The sequence below is a fragment of the Sminthopsis crassicaudata genome, chromosome 5, assembly GCF_048593235.1.
Source record: "Sminthopsis crassicaudata isolate SCR6 chromosome 5, ASM4859323v1, whole genome shotgun sequence".
In the NCBI taxonomy this organism is placed as follows: domain Eukaryota; kingdom Metazoa; phylum Chordata; class Mammalia; order Dasyuromorphia; family Dasyuridae; genus Sminthopsis; species Sminthopsis crassicaudata.
Window position 1 is genome coordinate 9,116,418 of NC_133621.1, and position 20,487 is coordinate 9,136,904.

At 37.0% G+C, this 20,487-nt stretch overlaps 1 protein-coding gene across 1 annotated transcript in view; it reads left to right on the forward strand.

Moving 5' to 3' along the window:
• The window catches only part of HDAC9 (histone deacetylase 9), a 697,702-nt gene that overhangs the window by 663,800 nt on the left and 13,415 nt on the right, over positions 1-20,487 (forward strand). The window contains 1 exon segment of the mRNA XM_074268892.1: positions 11,965-12,109. Coding sequence (XP_074124993.1) covers positions 11,965-12,109 — 145 coding nt within the window.

Sequence of the window (20,487 nt, forward strand, 5' to 3'; positions counted from 1 at the left end):
AGTACAATTTGACTTTCAAAATGAGTTCATGGTATCATCAGTCTAGAGCTGAAAAGAACCTGAGAGGCTGTCTAGTACAAATACCTTATTTTATAGATGAGGAAATGAAGGCCGAGGGACTTTCCCAAGAGTACATTCATAATGAGACAGAGGGATTCAAAGTCAAGTTCTCTGATTCCAAAGCCCATGTTCTTACCTTGGAACTGTATCATCTTCCAATTAAGGCAGGTAGGATTTCTAATTTGTTGTTAATTCTTTAAGACCTTAGAGCAATTCTTATTGCCTTGGTTCTGGCTCCTGAAGTTACACTTTGTTTACCAGCAAAGTTTTCCTTTCACTATGAGCCCTCTATCTCCACGTGCTTATAGTCTAGGGAGGTGTTCTGGTTTCAGCTCCCCATCCCATCTCCAGCTGGGTTCTGAAGGGTTCTTTTGTGCTATCTGAAAATGATGAAAATGTGCTGAGGCAGGCCCCAAAGCATGTGGGAACCATTCAGTGGGGTTCCCAGATAGCTGAGTCCCCAGGCACACTGTGAGGTGCTGACAGGTTGTATGTGAGCTTTGGTTTGAGGGGGGAGCCCCCCAGCTGAGGGTGTGCAGGTGCCTGAGTCTCTCATTAGCATTGGCCCCTTGCCTGGCAGCTGCCTGTGCTCATGGGTCCTTTGGCAGCATCATCCCTTTCCTTCTGACTCTTTTTAATTTCTAAGCTTAACCAAAGGAGATCATACCAGAAAAGAGAGTGAATCAGGGTCATTGTATAGATATCAACTTAACCTATATTTCAGGAGCCTGCAGGTGGGGATGTTCAGGAAGTCCAAAAGCACATGGAGAAGTCAAGACTTGACCATGTATCTGTCTTTTTTCATGTATTTGCTACTTCCTTAGTGGCTTCTTATTTGTCTAAAGTGACCCTATTTCTGGTTGGCCTTAGGATCTGACCAAAATCAGACAGATGATCAGAAACTTCAGGTTCTAGCTTCTTCCCAGAATTCATGAGTTGAATAATTTCCAAGTTAATAAGGAAGAATTACTTTGGGTAGCAATTTCATTTTCTCCCAAGTTTCTCCCAAGTTGGGAGATAGTATGTCACAAAACATATAATAGCAATTTATATTTTGTCTGTTATCATATACAGGCAGTTATGCACCTGGGAACTTTACCAGGGTGGGACATCTGACCACTTCTAAATAGTGGATAGAATTGGGGAGAAATGGCCACCTATTACTGTCTACCTCACAGGGTTCTTGAAAGGCTCAAATCTAGTAAATATGTAAAGTGCTATGTCACATTTAAGGATAATGGTCATGGGTGCACTTTTAAAATGAAAGCTAGCCCAGAATAGCATCAGAATTCCAGTATCTATGTCTGAAAGATGCAAATTCATTCAACCAAATCATTCTGACTTTTTGACTCAGAAATGTTTCCTTAAATATGTTTATACTTTACCACCCTTCAATGTAGATGTGCGCTGGCTGAGATGATTTCATAGAGTCACCATAAAAGGAAAGTGGGAAGACAGAAGTGGAAGGATGGAAAGAAGGAAGGAAAGAATGAAGGAAGGAAGGAAGGAAGGAAAGAAGGAAGGAAAGAAAGAAGGAAAGAAGGAAAGAATGAAGGAAGAAAGGAAGGAAGAAAGGAAGGAAGGAAGGAAGAAAGGAAGGAAGGAAGGAAGGAAGGAAGGAAGGAAGGAAGGAAGGAAGGAAGGAAGGAAGGAAGGAAGGAAGGAAGGAAGGAAGGAAGGAAGGAAGGAAGGAAGGAAGGAAATTAATATTTATTAATCACCAACTATATCAGAGATATGCTAAGTGATTGCATATATTTTATTTGATTCTCACAATTCTGGAGGTAAGCACTCTCTCATTTTATATTTGAGCAAATGGAGGCAATTGTAATGTACAGGTGCTTCCTCACCCGACTACAAACATTGGCCATACAAATAGCCTCTACTTATCTACAGCTCTTAATGTCCTTTTGCCTACTGCCTCAGGTTCTCTTACACTTCCCAAGAAAGACTGTGTGGCCCATTGGATAAATTCATAATGCTGAAGTCAAGAAGATATGAGTTTCAATCTTGCCACTTAGACATATCTGCTTTAGCTAAGTAATTTCTTCTGTCTCAGCTTCAGTTTCCTCATCCATAAAAGGATGAGATTAATGCCTGTAACAATGCTATGTGGAGCCAATAAAGTAATGTAGGTAAAGCACTTTGCTAACCTTTGCTCCTCCCAAAGAGACTCAATTTTCCATTTCTGTGTCTTTGCACTGGCAATCCTTCCTATCAGAACTACCCTCCCTTTTCATCTCCTCTTCTTAGCATTCTAGTTTCCTTCAAAGCTCTGCTTTTCTCCTTCATGAGGCCCTTCCTGATTCCTCCCTATATTATTTCATTTTGGATATGAGTATCACAGTGAGTGGAGAGTTGACCACCTGGCACTTTTCTAGACTTTCTGGCACTCAGGGGCCAGTCTTTTGTCTGTGTTTTGTCTTTGAGGGAAACACATCATTCCAGATACCCTTGAGATGGAGGGAATACTCACACTGAGTCTGTCTGCAAGGCAGATTTCCCTTTAGGCTCAGTATCTGACTACACAGTTAAGACTTTCCCATTTTTAAATGCATTTTTAGTCAAAAGCTCAAAGAACTATGTTCCAAAGTCCAAGTTATTAAAGGTTAGAATTTTTTGAACAAATTAATAATGGATATAAAATCTTCTCCTATTTTACTTCAGTGAAGATATATATCTGCTCAGACTATAGATTCACAGTTTTTTGCCTAAAACCAAAGAATCTGGGACAAAGAGAAACTTACACCTGACAACATTCACCAAGGCCAGGAGATCCCCTATTTCCCAAAGAGTGATTTTTAAAAACAAAAACATCTACAGAGGGGAAAAAACAACAACAATTTATTTAGAACTTCCAATTAATCCATAGTCATAACCAATGATTATTAATTGTACTGTGATATTTTTATAACACTACCTCTAGAAGAAATGAGAATCCAGGGCTAGAGAAAGATGGGATTAGAGATCATGAGGCTTAGATTAAATAAAGATTTGTGATTTTTAATTCTGTTAAGCTCCTGCCAGATTTTGGCCCAGAGAATTTGGAAGGCAGGATGATATACTGATATGATAGACGTCTTTTGTGTTTTGCTTTTTTTCCTTTGTAACCAAAGGATGTTAGTCTAAATCGAAGCTCTATCAATTACCACCTATGTGACTTTGGCAGGTCCCTTGACCCTTGGACTCTAGTTTCATCATTTATAAAATGGAGTTGGACTACATGACCTTTAAGGACCCTTTTTGGCCCCAGATATTTGACCCTATGGTCTGGGTTTGGTCAAATCAATATGTAATCAATGATTAATGAACCTCACCCAGTAATATGTGCATGATTTCTTTGCTATATAAATTCATTTTCATGTCTTTCAATTTGCCAATAATTCCCATTGGAATGTGAGCTCCTTGAGGACAGTCATCTCTCTGTCATACCATCAGAATGGTGGCTGATACACAAAAAAGTTTTAAGAATGATTTGGTCAAATGACTGATTTTCCTGGTTTCCTAGTCAATCCATCCAAATAGCAAGAAGAACTTGATAACACCCACCCTCTTCTCATCCCACCAATTACTGGGCTTAAGATAGACCAGCATCATCTATTAGGACTGAAGGGAGTTACCAACCTTTTGTCCCCAACTCAAACTTAATTATCCCATTGTACACTTCCAATCAGGACATGACACCCAATATTGGCTGGATGCCAACACCCATAGCCCTGCCTCTATTGGAAGAATACCATAGCTCCATTCCACTCTAACTCTTGGACTCATTATTCTCCTGGTAGGAGAGCATCTGCCCACCATTTTTCTCTAGTATCATTCATTGTCCCTCTTTTTTGCATTTCTGCTTTCCTGTGTATTAACCACTTTTTTTCTTCTCCCATAGACTGACTATGACCTTGAACCTTCCAGTATGTTTTATGTCACCAATTAGAATATGAGCACTGGAGAGCACAGATTATCTGCTTAGTATCTTTATCCCCTGTGATTAGCACAGTTTTTGACATGCAGTAAGAATTGAATAAATGTTTTTCTTTTCTATTGATCCTATCTCATTCCTTTCCATTTCATATAGAAATATGTATATTTATTTGTACATGTGTGTAGGTGAATATGTGGGGATGTCAACTTCCCCTATTAGACTAGAGGCTTCTTGAAGGCAAGGGCTAATTTGGGCTTTTCTTTGAAACTTCAAGACTTAACATGGTGTCTGGAACATGATAAGGGCTTAATAAATATTCTTCTGTTCACTTGCATTCTAATAACTTAGAGTATTTTGAAGTTTTCAAAGTGTTCTAAGCATATTACTTCATTTGAATCTGACAAAAAAGTGACTTCCTAGTGCCTTCCTTCTGTTGACTAGCTGTATATCTTTTTATTCATGGTTGGTTGTCTTTTATTTCTCCCATTTTGAGACCATCTTTTGCCTTTCTTTAAAGCCTTGGGCTTTTAGCACACAGAGTGGGTACTTAATCTATTAGGTACTTAGAAAATGCTAGTGGACTGAATGGCAGACAACTTCCATTATATTAATTAGTTAATATTAATTATTAACATAAATGAGATGATGGGAGTTAGCATATGGAAAACATGTTTTCTCTTTAAATGGGAGCACTCATTATTCTTATCTTTAGAAAGAGCTGAGGTTAGATTGAGAGAACTACTGTAGGAAGCCCAGGTCTGAAACTTGCTTGCCTCTCTGACATAATCCCAGTCCTTCAGCATTTCTGGACCCCAGGTTTTTATCTACAAATGAGAACATTGGACTAGATTACCTCAAAGAGTTCTTGTTGCTCCAAATCAGAGATCTGTTTCACAGTTAAGAAAACTAAGGCTCAGAAGAGTCAGTTAAATAACCCATGATCCCACAACTAACCAACTCTCAAGGCAAATTTTAACACCACAGCTCCATTTCAACCCCAGCACAACACGCTTCCTCTTCAAAGTATGGATGAGTGGTGTAACTGCAAGGAGGGCATGTTAAAATGGCACCCCACGTTGGGCGCCAAATGCTGGAACTCTATCTTCCCAGAAATCAGCCGGAGTCAGGATCACTAAACATCTTTATTCTAGATCTTTTACCATCACCCTCCAAGGCCAGGTCACGAGTTCCAGAGAGCGTGAGTTCCATGACCAAGTTTGTCCTCCTCCTCCTCCTCCTCCCACACAAGTCACTTCCCCCTCTTTGTCCCAACAATCAAGTCAGCACAGAACAGCTGGGAAGGGTCAACTTTCAAACAAGTTAATAGGGAACTGTCCAATTGGCAATTAGTCTCACGTGCTTCATTACTCAAGTGCATTGCTCAGTTCTAGCCCTTTACAGAGAGATCAAGAAAAAGAAAAAATGGAGAGTTAGCAGATTAGAGAAAAAGAGGAAGGAAGGGAAAGGCCAAAAAGTGAGGAAGAAAGGGGGAAAAAGAGAAGAGGAGTTTGTGCCCATATCAGTGAGGAAGCATGGAGCTGAGCAAAGCTCTTGGGATGATTTATGCAGTCCATGCTGCTTGCCTGTCTGGGAAACAACCCTTTCCATTCCCATCAGGTAAGAATATTGGGCAATTTTCCCCAAGAGGAAAGGTGGACAAATTCCTTTCTGCTTAGAAAGAATCTGGATTTTCTCCCTGTCTAATTTAAATGTTCCTTGCTTGAGTAGGGGGAGGGAGAGGTTGAGAAATTGAAGCTCAGTTACTTGTAAAGATAATAACTGCCATTCATCCTCAAAGCACAGTCTCCTTCAGCCAGACATGACTAGCTCTGGATATCAGGAAACCAAATGCTGAGTCTTTAGCAGAGTTGAGGTCCCATACTAGGACCCTAAAAAGCAAGACTGGCCCCTCTCTGTTGGCATTACCAACCAATCCTGTCCCAAAGGGGACAAGCTAGTCACACAAGAAGGAGCCCACACATTCATTTTCCATGGTGTAGCAGACACTTACTCATTCTGGGTCATTTCCAAGCCTATAGATATAATAATCTTGAAAGACTTATTATTCACATGCACGCAACATACCACACACACACACCACAATTCACCTGCATTTAGATGAGTTAGGAGTCAAAGCATTCCCTATTTATCTTCTAGGAGTGAAAAATAAAGACTAGGCCATTTTGGGTATTTGCCCACAGTACAAAGTCCCATTCCCTTTCTGGAGGTTAGAGACAATATGGTAGAGTAGAATTGGTGATGAACAAATGATGTGGTTTCTGGTCCTGCCCTTGGTCACCAACCAGCATGGAGATCTTACATTAAACTAAAAATAAGCAAAGAAATGCCATTAAAGAAGAGACATTCTTTTTTGCTTTGTTGTTGCACCCTGCAGTTCACAGAGCATTTCTATGTAACTCTAACTTGCAGATGAAACTTTCACAGGCCTTGTCTCTCCTGTTAGGACATGAGCTCCTTAGATTACAAGGACTAGTTAAATTAGTTAAATTTCCTTTAAAAATTGCCTAAAAAGTAATAGTATAATAATAGCATACTAATCAGAGCAAAAGAAGGAAGACAATAAAGAGAAGGAAGAGGAAAAAAAGAAGAAGAAAGAGAAGGGAGAGGATGAAGAAAAAAGAAGAGGAAGGAGGAGAAGGAGAAAGAAGAGGACTAAAAGGAGGAAAGTAAAGAAGTAGAGGAAGAAGAGAAAGAAGAGAAATAGAAGAAGAAAAAGAAGGAGGAAGAGATGATGATTTAGGATGAGAAGGATGAAGAACAGAGGAAAAAAGAGAAGGCATAGGAGTGATAAAAAGGCATAAAGTTTTGAAATGTAAGATGGCTTTGGAATGAGAAAGACTCCCTCCCCCCCCCTCTCTTTCTCTCTCTCTCTCTCTCTCTCTCTCTCTCTCTCTCTCTCTCTCTCTCTCTCTCTCTCTCTCTCTCTCTCTCTCTTTCTCTCTCTTTCCCCTCCCCATGGCCCCATGCACTTCCTACATTTGTCTCTGAATTCTAATAGAATCTCTGGACCTTTACAACTCACAAAGGCAGTTCCAGTCCTGGCCATAGTCACTTTGACATGCTAGTTCAGTTAAGATCAGGAAAGCACAAAGATAAAGGGAAAAGGAAGCCAAGGGACTTACACTAGCTGATATGGATAATGTGGCCATGAAAACTGAGGAGAGAAAGGATGCTCTTCTCCTTCCCCACCATGGAATCATATGATGCTAGTGGGAGAATCATGACCATGAGGACACGACAAGAGCCAGAAGTTGCCTTGCTACCATTATAGAGTCACAAGAGAACTAATAGACCATGGAGGTTTTACCACACCCTCCCAAAGTTCCAAGTCCTTTTAGGGATAAGTCAGAGCTCCTTCTCCAGATGCACGTTGCCATCACGTCTGCAGTGAAGAGTTTCAGTGTAGAGAGTAGAGAGTGACCTCAGTCCACTGACAAGTGAAGTGAGTTGCTCAGAGAGTCATGATGTCAGTATTGATGTGGTGGGAAGTAGAAAAAAATTGATATGAAGCTACAAGATCCTGCTCCCCTTCCCTTTCCTCCTTATTATCATCATCATTACCACCTCCACCACCATCATCACCATCATCATCAACATCATCGTTACCATCATCTCAAAGACTTAGAGACTTGAAGAGACCTCCAAAGTCCTTTAGTCCAGAGGCTACATTTCACAGTTGAGATGTCAATTCAAGCCTAGTGCTTGAAGTAATTTGTTTAAATTCTTATAAGGAACAAAAGACAGAGGAATTCAAGCCCTAATTTTTTTATTCCAATTTCACTTCACTTTCAACCATACTGTACTCCCATCAGTAGTAAGTCCCTTCACATTTTAGAGACTTCTCTGGAAAATGAGGTCATGACTGGATAGAGGGATGCTTCGTGGCATTAGTGGGAGAAATGTGCTTTGTATTCACTGAAACACATTTTGAAGTGTGCTACTTAGGGGCTCTAAAGGGATACCTGAGATCATTCATTAGCAGGATCAGGGAATATGTTCTTCGTTAAGCATTGCTCCATGTATTGTGTCTTTCACCCAACATTTCAAGTCTTAGCAACCTGGATATCTTTGAGACTAAAGGATTACTTTTATGACACTACTTTGGCTCTGCTCCACAAAAGTAGGCTCCAGATTACTTTTCATAGTCTAGGGTTGGTATTCCTCAGTTTCTTGGATCTGCCTTCATCTTAAGAGCATATTTCCCCCATTTATGTCATTGACTATGTATTATTTTGTGAATGGATTTTATGCATGTATTTTGATTTTTCATGAACTATACCTTCTATAGTATTTCCACAGCTCTCTGAAACATCCTTGAAAACAAAGAAAAAAGACCTAAGTTCAGCAAAACCCATCAATAAGTGAAGAAACACTAGCATTATTGGTCTTAATTCCACACTTCCATTTGCCCTCCCTGACACTCTTCAAGGAAAGGAGGGAAATGGCTTTTAGTATCTCTTTTTGAAGATAACCTTGGTTATTATAAATGGACTCCATTTTGTTTACCTTGTTTTGTTATAGTTGTTCTTTCCATTTACAATTTTGAAAATTTTATGTATATAGTTTTCTTAAATTTTTTTACTTTGTAAAATTTCCCATAAGACTTTCTGTACTTCTCTGTGTTTATCATATATCATCTCTACAACATAGCAACATTCCATTATATTCATGTGCTGTAATTTGTAGTTAGTTTTCATTTCTTTGCTAATATATAAAAAGTATTACTATAAATATTTTGTTATAGATAGGGCAATTTTAAAAGTTATTTAGTCCTTGGTGTGTGTGTGTGTGTGTATATGTATATATATATATATATATATATATACATATACACACACACACACACACACACACACACACACACACACACACACCAAGGACTAAATAACTTTTAAAACTGTTAGACATATATATATACACATATATATATGTTTATATATATATATGTATATATGTATCTAACAGTAAAGTCTCTGGATGATAGGATATGGACATTTTCATCACTTTCTTTGAATTGTTCCAAATTGCTTTCAAGAATGGTTGGACCAATCCGCAGCTCCACTAAGAGTGAACATTAGTTGCCTATCTTTCTACAAGCCCTTCAAGACTGATTATTCCCACATTATGTCATCTCTTCAAGCTTCCTAGGATCTCAAAATTGTTCTCATTTCCATTTTTCTTATTAGTGAATTAGAGCTTTTTTCCATGTTTATTAATAGTTTGCCATTCTTTTTTTGAGAACTCTTTGTTCATAAATATCTACATTTTATATATTATGGAATAACTTGAGGACTAATGTGTTTGTGTAACTTACATAGCAATCTATCAGCAACCTTTTATTAAATTAACCTCCTGTGTTCCAGGTACTATTAGGAACAGAAGATACTAATATGAAGAATTAAGAGATCTTTACTCCAAAAGAACTTACATTCTAATAAGAGAGACAATAAGGACACATATACTGGGTACAATAAAGAGAATAAGTACAGATAAATGAATAATTATTATCAGATTCATATTAATGAATGCAAATTCCTCCCCCAGTTCCCACTCCACTAAAAAGATACAAGTATTTGCCTTCTTATCATAGTGGATTTATTTGATAAAAAAAAATTTCAATTTCATGTAATTAAAATCATCTAGTCTATCTTTTCCCATCACTTTTATCCTTTGTTTGGATTCCCTATCACCATTTCTGAAATAGCTATGCGAGATATTTGATTAAATTCTCTCCTAATTTTTGTAAAGAATGGCATGAACCTTAATATCCATTTGGAGTTTATCAGTAATATGGTATAAAACTTAACTCTGAGTTTTAGAAATATGTAAAATACATAAGGAGTGTTCCCAGTGAGGACATTCCCTTCCCAGCCCAAAAGATCTTCTTCATTCTAACTAGGAGACCCCCAAATGATGGATAAGTTCAGAGTAGAAAACCAGATGCTTTCTCAACTGTTTCCATAGGGAATGGGAGAGGCAGTTCCTTTTCCCCTGTGTTTTTTCTATTCATGGCAAAGTTTTCCAGAGGATCCATGTCTAATTGTTGGTGTCATATGTGAACTTGCAGTCTTGGCTGGTTGTCCTTGAGGGCTTGTAGACTCCACACTCAGATGTAAATGTTGCTTAGTGAAGGCAAGAGCTTTACTCAAATAATTAATCAATAAGGATTAATACTTATATATACTTTAAAAAAATAAAGAACACCTAGATTGTTCAATGGTTAGAGTTCCAAGCCTAGAATCAGGAAGATTCTTTCTGAATTCAAACCTGGCCTCAGATACATACTGACTGGGAGACCTTGAGCAAGTCACATAACTTTGTTTCTTTCAGTTTCCTCATTTATAAAATGAGCTGGAAAAGGAAATGGAAAAGCACATCAGAAGCTTTGCCAAGAATATAGTAAATGAGGTCGTGAGAAGTAAATGAGGACATCACTGGAAAAAAAAAAGCCTGAACAACAACTAGCACTTTTTGTTGAACCTTGGGCTAGGAGCTGGAAGTAAAACAAAACAAAACAAAAATAAAACAATCTTTGCTCTCAAGATTCTCCATTCTTTTGGAAAAGATGAAGACCTAAATCAGCCTATCTAAAATTTGGCAAGGAGCATTAACAAGGGGAGAATTAACAAACATTTTACATTTAAAAGGGACTTGTGAAAGAGACAGTCAAGATCATGGAGTGGTGGGAAGCAATAGAGTTAGTTCTACTTCACATATCCCTCCAAGCAAAACTAGAAAAGGCCTGTGGAACACTTTCTCTCTTGGTAAAAAACATCCTTTCATGCTTTTCCGTAATTTAATATGCAGCTCATCCTCACCTGTCCTCCTGAGGCATAGGGTGCAACAAACCCCTTTGGAACTTGGAAGAATTATCCAGTTGTCTTGCATTTACTTTGCATTGCTATATCCTACCTCCAATGCACTTCCCTCTATACAGTTATACTCTATTCTTCCTGGAAACTTTTCTTCTCTATGTCATACCCCTCCCAATTTGCCCTTAGCTTATTTTCAACTAGCTACAATTCTGTTCTCCCTTGATCTCAGGCAATCCCTCCATCTCCTCTCTTCATACAGAACCTGAGTCAAAAGACCTTTGATGGTATTTTACCTCAAGCAACAATCACCATGGCAGATTCCCCCGTCACTATTTGGACCACAGAGATTTGGTTAACGTGCATCTCTTTGGGATTAGTCAGATCATCACTTAGAATAATTGTTTCCACAGTGCTTGATTTGGGATTCTAGAGCAGTTTTTGGAAGAATACTTTTGGAAATGCAAGACCACCCCTGAATTCTTGAGTTTTATTCCTCCAATATGTTTTTATCCAATATTATTTACTGGATACAGTGTGGTTCCCCTCCCCAAACACACACACACACACACACACACACACACACACACACACACACACACACACACAGAGTATTTGTCTTTTTAATGTATGGCTCTCCAAATTTATGATTGCTTGTATTTCAAAATTTTCAATAGCTTACTGTTCCAGTCTAGCCCCTGAGGCTGGAGGAAAAGTACATCTAGGACTAATAAACCTGACTCTTTTGGTGCCCTCACTGCCCCTGTTTTCTGCATGAATTTCTAGGTTTTTATTTTCCCTTAGAACCCATATTTCTGCTCTTACCCTTACCTTTTCCTTTCTCTAGCGCTCTCTCCTACCTCAACGAACATCACAGCTGACTTCTTTGTCAGCCAGGCAAGTTATAAGTATAAAGATGGGCACTCAGACCATGAACGCTGGCTCATCTTGTTATTTGCTCATTCTGCTGGAGCAAGACCCTATACCAGTTGCCTTCCCCTGAGAAGACCCCCAAATGTGGTGGACGTAGAGATTTGTCCATTTCTCATTTCCTATTTCCTAACTCTTCCTTGTTGGCTCTGGGAGATTGTGCCGCTAATATCTGTGCAGATCCAAACAACCATAAATTGTGGTGCCTTGTTCTTTTAGGTAAGTACTGGAAGTCAGTGGAGAGGTTTTCCGGCTGTGCTCTGACTGGAACTCAGGAACAAGAACAAGAGGAAAGAGAGACTGTTTCTGCCCTGGCTTCTCTGTCTGTGGATGTGGACCAGTGCTTTGCTAAGGAAGACAGCAGGTATGAATTGAGTTCTGGAAGTGTATTTAGGGCAGGTGGGTTGAGTCCCACTCATTCTTACTTTTAAATCTTATGATCTTTCACTCCCTCTCTCCCACCTCTAGCCACCCTAACCTGTTTCCTACCAAACCACTAAGACCACCCCCTCAATGTGATGTCAAAGATTTATTCTTTCTGTGAAAGATAGAGATAGGAAGCTCCGACTCTGCCCCCTGAAGAATTAGCTGAATGCGGATGGATGGGTGCTAATTCCAAGCTCAGGGACAGATAATTGAAAATTGTGAAAAGAGCCACATGGAGGCTTTGGACCTTTCCATATTGCTTGTATTATCTAAGTTGGATTTTTAGCTCCTCACACAATTGATATTTTGTAAATTGGTGATAGGAATGTCAAGGGAAGAAGAGAAGGACAGAAGGAAGCTGGGACTAGTCTCTGGGTATAAACTGATCTGTAGTATTACAAATCTCAAAGTAAAAAATCTTTTTTTTATTTCTAAAATATATTTTATTTATTAATTTTATAATCATAATTTTTTGATAGTACATATGCATGAGTAATTTTTTTACAACATTATGCCTTGTATTCATTTTTCCAAATTTCCAAATTTTCCCTTCCCTCCCCTAGATGATAAGCAATCCCATACATATTAAATGTGTTACAGTATAACCTAGATATAATATATGTGTGTAAATCCAATTTTCTTCTTGCACATTAAGAATTGGGTTGCGAAGGTATAAGTAACCTGGGTAAAAAGACAGTAGTGCAAACAGTTTACATTCAATGCCCAGTGTTCCTTCTCTGGATGTAGTTGTCTCTGACCATCATTGATCAACTGGACGTGAATTGGATCTTTTTTATGTTGAAGATTTCCACTTCCATCAGAATACATCTTCATACAGCATTGTTGTTGAAGTGTATAATGATCTTCTGGTTCTGCTCATTTCACTCAGCATCAGTTGATGTAAGTCTCTCCAAGCCTCTCTGTATTCCTCCTGCTGGTCATTTCTTACAGAGCAATAATATCCAAAAATCTTCATATACCATAATTTACCCAACCATTCTCCAATTCATAAAGTAAACAATCTTAAAACCCCACAGGACTGCCCTATATTACATTGAATGGACAAAACCATGCTTCCCTAAAAAAAATAAACACATGTTCTTGTGAAGATAACACAATTTTGATTTAACTTTGTTTTCCAAATGATTAGGTTTTTGAGGTAAATTCATAGAAAAAAAGAGTAACTAAATGAAAAAAAAAAGGAATAATAGGCCTTTGATTGTTGATGCACTTATAGCATAGATAAATGCTGAGTATATAAAAACAGAGAAAGATATGGTCCCTGTTCTCAAGGAATTTATATTCTTATGTGCATATAAATTATATTTAGAATAACTTGAAAGTCATTCTGAAAGAACAAAATCATTTTCTTAATTACTAACATATAATATGTTGCCTTCAATTAAGGTATAAGCTTCTTGAAAGCAAGGACTGGCTTTGTTTTTATCCCTACCTCCTAATGCCAAAACCCAGTATTTGAAATGTTTCCAGAATTGAACTGGGCCTACCAGAGCTTGGGATCCATTGGCACAGCCTTTGGGAACACAGGGTCAGGTCACACTTTTGTAAAGGTCAAGATCACATAATTACCCTGGATGTAACATGCAGTCTGTGTTCTTTGAGTTTCTCATATTCTCATTAGTCATATAAAAATTCTGTAACAAAAAAGCATAGCTTGAATTTTTTTCTCCCATGGATCTATGAATGTTTTAAAAAAGGAAAAGAAAAAAAATTGGCTTTCTTCATCTTAGTTGTTTTTAGCTCTTTGGAGCTCAACGAACTCCACATCTTGTTCTGCTCAGGAAATAGATTAAAGACACAAGATGGGCATATGCATTTAGCAAGACTTTTCATTGCAATACGGCTCTTTTTTTAAACCATAACCAGTTTCAAAGAGGAGATCCGCCTTACAATCAAATGCTCTATGTTAACATATTGGAAGAGATCTCAGTATAGGCAAAAAGCCCATGAGAACAAACTTATTTTAGATGAAGTAACCCCCTGCTACTCCGGGCTTGGGGTTGAACCCAAATTTCTAATCCAAAGGCACTGTAATTATTCTTATGGCCAAATCCAGTGAGTTGTCTGTCATCTGAGGGCTGTAAAACTGAGGTAACCATAACATCTGCTAGAGCTGGAATTGAGGAGTTATAATTTAGAAGTCTATTAATATAGAGAAGGAAAGCCAAATCCAAACTTGACTGAAATGCATTGTAATTAGTTCAGTACATTCAATTGCACAGCTTAAAATCATTAGTGATTATAAGACACACAGCAGTCACAGGTAACCTAAAGCCTCAGCCCTAGTTGGACGTAATGGATGCTGGATTTCCTGGGTCAGTGCTTCAGTCCGCCAGCATTTACTTAAGTTCCTGCTGTGTGCCAAGCACTCATCCATTTTTGCTTGCTGATCACTATGTTAATGGAAGATTTTGCTGGCAATGTCTGGCTGTGCCATAAGTCCAACCTCATTGCCAAGTGATTTCCCAAGGTCATCTGAAGGCAAAGGTGGCAGAGAATCCTCACACTATCTGCTTTTAGCACATATAACCTACGTTAAATAAATGCAAGGTGACTTGACCCACATAGGGATCATTTCCATGTATTTGTTCTAGACAAAGGGATGCAGTAATGCTGGTTACTTTTATTTTTCTAATGACTTTCCTTGAAATATTTTCTGTAACTCTTAAGTTTTTTTTTCTCACAAGAGATGGAAAAATACAAAAACACAAGTAGAAATTGAAGCTAGACTATCTATTCCATTCATCTGAAGAGGAAAATGGGGTTCTAAAAATAAGGGAGGCCAAGGTTGTAGTTATTTTGGCTGGCCCATACTGAGAAAAGAGTCAACTGTTTTTGATGATCAGGATACTAGGATGTTCCATCTCCTGAAAATAAGATCCATTGATTTCAAAATGACATAAATAAAAAATGCCTAAATTTGGTAACAAATGTGGCGTTTAAAATCATGTGGCATAATTTGAAAAATGTTTTTTTAAAAGAACGCAATGAATGCAGAAGAGAAAGCTAGGCACTTTTTATAGGAAATACTCTCCAACTATGTTGAAGTTTGGAATGACATGACTCATTCGATGCTAAGATTTAGAGCAAATTCATTCTTTTCTTGGCCAATACATATCAGAATCATTTTACCACTGATGAATAAAGGATGTAATGCTACTGGCTAATGCCTATTAGAAATTTTTGAGTTCATTTTAATTTTCTTTTGGGTAGGAAAGGGGAAAATGACAAGATTGTCAGCTTTTATTTCCATAGAAAAGATTAGAAGCCTAGATTTTTAAAATGCATATGTGGTCAAGGGGTCATGTGGAAAGGAGAAGTAGTCATGAAAATGGCAGTTTGAGAAGGTAGTTGTAAAGTAGTGAAGGAAAATAGGAAGAGGAATGAGGAAGGATTCAGATGAGCAAGCAGTTCACAAAAACAAATCCACTAATCAACCAAAAATGCCAAATTCCATAGTAATAGCTTTCCACCTCAAAAAAAAGGAACATCCTAGTAAAGAACTCTGGGCAAAATCACTTTCATCTATGTAGTCAGTAAAATAAATGGGGTTGGGGTAGCTAGGTGGCACAGTGGATAGAGCACCAGCCCTGAATTCAGGAAGATGTGAGTTCAAATGTGATCTCAGATATTTAACACTTCCTATCTGTGTGACCTTGGACAAGTCACTTAACCCCAGCCTCAGGCAAACAAATAAATCAATAAATAAATGAATGAATGAAAGTAAGTGAATGAATGAATGAATGAATGAATGAATAAACAAACAAACAAATAAATAAATAAATGAATGAATGAATGAATAAATAAATAAATGGATGGAGTATGTCTTATAAGGCAAGTCTGCTTGGTCACTGTTTGCAACAGGCTAATGAATTACCATTTCCTAATGACAGTATCAACTTAACTGATTTTAGGTAAGCATGATTTTGTCTCCTTCTCTGAAAAGTCAATGTCATTTTAGAGTTTATTCTTGGAATCTAAGACATATAGCTCCAGAAAACCAAAGTGAGCTCTATGTTTCTGGAAATAAATAATTTTGTTTCAACTCCAGCTTCCCTGATTCTTTGTATATCAAGTTGAAAGCTGGGAAGAAGATGATCAGTATTTTCAAATCTGATTTAGAAGTATTTGTTTCAATATGGATAATGCTTTCTTACTGAATCACGTGGAAGGATTTGACACTAAGTGATGTATTGATGAAATATTTCCCATGGGAAAATAATTACTTTTATATAAAAGGAATGTTAGGGTGGAAATGTCATTCTGGATCCAGATAGCCTGTTGTCAGAAGAAACTATCTTGTCCATAAACATGAAAGAATGAAAGTATACTCAGAATATTATTGTTCTATAAGAAATGATCAGTAGGCTGATTTCAGAAAAGCCTGGAGAGACTTATATGAGACTTATACATGGCAACAACAAAATCATGTAATGATCAACTGTGATGCACTTGGCTCCTTTCAATCATGAGGTGATTCTGATCAATTCTGATAGACTTGTGATGGAGAGAGCCATCTGTAACCAGAGAGAGAAATATTGGAATTTAATGTGGATCACAACATAATACTTTCTTTTTTCATTGCTGAGGCAATTGGGGTTGTGACTTGGCCAGGTTTGGTCACACAGCTAGGAAATATTAAGTGTTTGAGGCTGGATTTGATTTTAAGTCCTCCTGATTTCAGGGCTGACACTATCCACTGTGCCATCTAGCTGCTCCAAAACATAGTATTTTCAACTTTTTTGTTGTTATTTGCTTGTTTTATTTTTCTTTCTCATTTTCCCCCTTCTAATCTGGTTTTCTTGTGCAGCATGATACATGAGGAAATATGTTTAGAAGAATTGAACATTTTTAGCCTATATTGGATTACTTGCTGTCTAGGGAAGGGGGAGGGAGAAAGGAAGAAGCAAAATTTGGAACACAAGGTTTTACAAGGGTGAGTTAGTGTTAGGGTTAGGGTTGTGGGAAAACTATCTTTATATGCATTTTGACAAATAAAAAGCTATTATTAAAAACAAATATTTTCAGGGACAAGAATCTCAAAAAAAAAAGAAAAAGAAAAAAGAAAAATGTGGCAGGTCGGTTTCAGCAGAATACAGAAAAAAAAGAGTGGGGAGGGTTAGAGGTAGAAGAATGGAAGATGAATTATGGTTCTACCACTTGCTACTTTTATGACCTTGGGCAGGTCTTTTAACTTTATTTGGGCCTCAATTTCCTCATTTATAATGGGCAGTTGGACTAAATCACCTCTAAATCACCAATATTCCTTCCAGCTCCAAACAGATAATCCTTAAAAGAAATCCTACCTCTTCCTGTTCTGAATGAATCTCCAGATGTCCTCATAAGATCCGGAGTTATTTGTTTTACATTTTTATTATCTTTTGTTTTCCATATTACCTCCACTTCCCAATATACCTCTTCCCTACTCAACCCAGAAATATTTAGTATAATAAAAGAACTGAAGAGAGATGGAAAAAAGCATTTCACTATAACTAATCAGCACATCAAGCCCATCAATAAATGTAATTTTCCACCTGCAAAATGCCACGTCTCTGCAAACAAGAGTAGGAGGCTCATTCTTATTTATGTTTCATGAGATTGGCAAAGCTTGCTTATTATTATTAAACATTCAGGTTTAGGTTTTCCCTCATTTTCAAATTATTTTCTCTGTCAATTCATATAAATTTGCTCCTCTTTCTTTGTATTCTTTATATCTTTGTATCTTTATATTCACCAATTCTTATAGCTCAGTAATATTACATAAGATTCGTGTACCAAAAATAGTTAATTTTCTATCAATGAACAAAGGAAAAATTCTAAAAGAGATTATTAAGGAGATCATTGTTGAGCATCCAGAAGGAGAGCCATGGATTACAAAGAGCCAGCATGGATTCATCAAGTATAGATTGTTCCTGATTGACATCATTTCCTTTTATGACAAAATTACTAGACTAGTTTATGATGGGATGCTGAAAATGTAGTGTATATTGAGTTTAGGTAGAGTTTTGATTAAATAACTCATTATTTTCCTGGAGAAGAGGGAAAAATATGGTTTAGATAATAAAAAAATCAGATGCTTTTATAACTTGTTTGATGGCCAGGTTCATAATAGTTATTAGTAAATTCACTGTCAGTTGTCTGACAAGAAGTCTTCAATGGTATACCCCAGGAATCTGTCCTTGGCCTATTTAATTATTTTCTTTAATTATTTGGATATTTTTCATTTGGACATTTTAATAATTTAATAATGTAATAATTATTTGGCTTAAATGGTGCACTCATGAAACTTGTTGACACAAAGCTGGAAGGAATAGAAAACATGCTGAAAAAATGATCTTAACAAACTTTGACATTAACCTAAATATAATTATCAATAGGGGACATATTGATAAAGTGGCCAAAGGATACATATAAGCAGTTTTCAGAGAGGAAAACTCAAGCTCTCAATAGCAACAAGAAAAAAAAATATAGAAATCACTAATACTTGGAGAAACAAAAGTCAAAAATCATTCAAACATTCCACCTCATACCTATCAGAATGACTTAGTAGAAAAGAAGAGAAAATGACAAGAGCTGGAGAATGTATGGAAAAGCAGGCATATCAATGTATTAATGTGGTGCTGAGTTACTCCAGCAATTTCATGAAGCAATTTATTTCCTCAAAGCTATAAAACTGTGCAGCAAAACTCAGGAAAACTACTACTATGTCTGTATGCTAAAAAAAATCAAAGAAAAAGAAAAAAAGAGCCATATATACAAAAATGAATAAATCAACTCTTTTTATGTTGGCAAAAATTAAAAACTTCAGGATGCTCATTAATTGGGGAACAGTTGAATAAGTTATAGGGTATGTATATGATTGGACAGTATTGTGCTGTAAGAAATAATGAAGGACTTGCTTTCAGAGAAACCTGGGAACATCATTATGAGCTGATGCATATAGCTGATGGAAAATGAAATGAACCAAACCAAGAGAACAATTTCTAAACTAGTATCAATAATTCAACAACAACAAACAATTTTGAAAAACTTCAAAACATTCATCAGCTTAATGGCTAACCACAAGATAGAAATTGAAGAATGCTACTATCAATTGATAGAGAAATGATGAACTTAGAGGACAGACTGCCATGTTATTTGGGGGAAGGGACATGACCAATTGGGAATTTGTTTTACTTGACTATATCTGTTTGTAACCTGTCTTGATGGAGGAAGAAGAAAGATTGGAGGGAGAAAATGTGAATCTGAAAATAAAATTAAATTAAAATTTTAAATGAATAAAATAAGATGAAATGCAATAGGAATAGATGCAGTTTTATACTTGGGCACAAAAAATCAATCTGGTACAAAATGGTAAAACGTTGAGAGAAATTAGCTATTTTGAAAAACACAAGCTCAATATGGGATAATGGTGAGATGTGGCAATTAAAAAATAAACAAATAAAAACCTAATGTATTATTTAACTATATTAAAAAAGATCCTCGCTTCCAGAAATATGGAGGTGAAGGTACTTTACTTTCATCAAACTAAATCTGGAGCGTTGCATTGAGTTCTTGATATTATATCTGTGCAGATGGCAACTGCAGTCATGAATTAAAAAATGCTTGCTCCTTGGAAAAAAAGATGAGAGAAACATGAACAGCAGTCTAAAGAGAAGATTCATCACCTTGCTAACAAAGGTCCCTATATTCAAAGCTATGGTTTTCCAGTAGCAATATATGGCTGTTAGAATTGCACTATAGGAAAGTTGAGTGCCATGAAATCAATGTTTTTGATTTCATGGTGCTGGAGAAGACCTTTGAGAATTCTTTGGACAGCAAGGAGGTCATATCAGTCACTACTGAAATTAATTCAGGCTTTCCACTGGAAGATCAAACACTGAAGCTGCAGCTTAAATACTCTGGTTACATAATGAAAAGATGGGAAAGACTCTGATGATGAGAAAGAGTAAAACTGAAAGGAAAAGGAGGATGAGATGGATAGAGTATCATAAAAGCAGTGAACATGAGCTTGGACAGGCTTTAAAAATAGTGGATGATAGAAGGACCTGTCATTGAAGAGTCGGATCACTGAAAGACTGAAGTACAACAGTATAAATAAAGAAATCCATTGATTCACTGAAGAGCATCCAAAAGAGACAAGCAGAATGTGGAAAGGATTTAAGATCATGAAATAGGAGGATTAAATGAAAGAATGGGCATATTTATTATGGAGATAAGAAATCTCAGAGAACAGGAAGGAAAGAACTATTTGTTAAGCGTTATATGTGCCAGGCTCTGTGCTAAATACTTTAC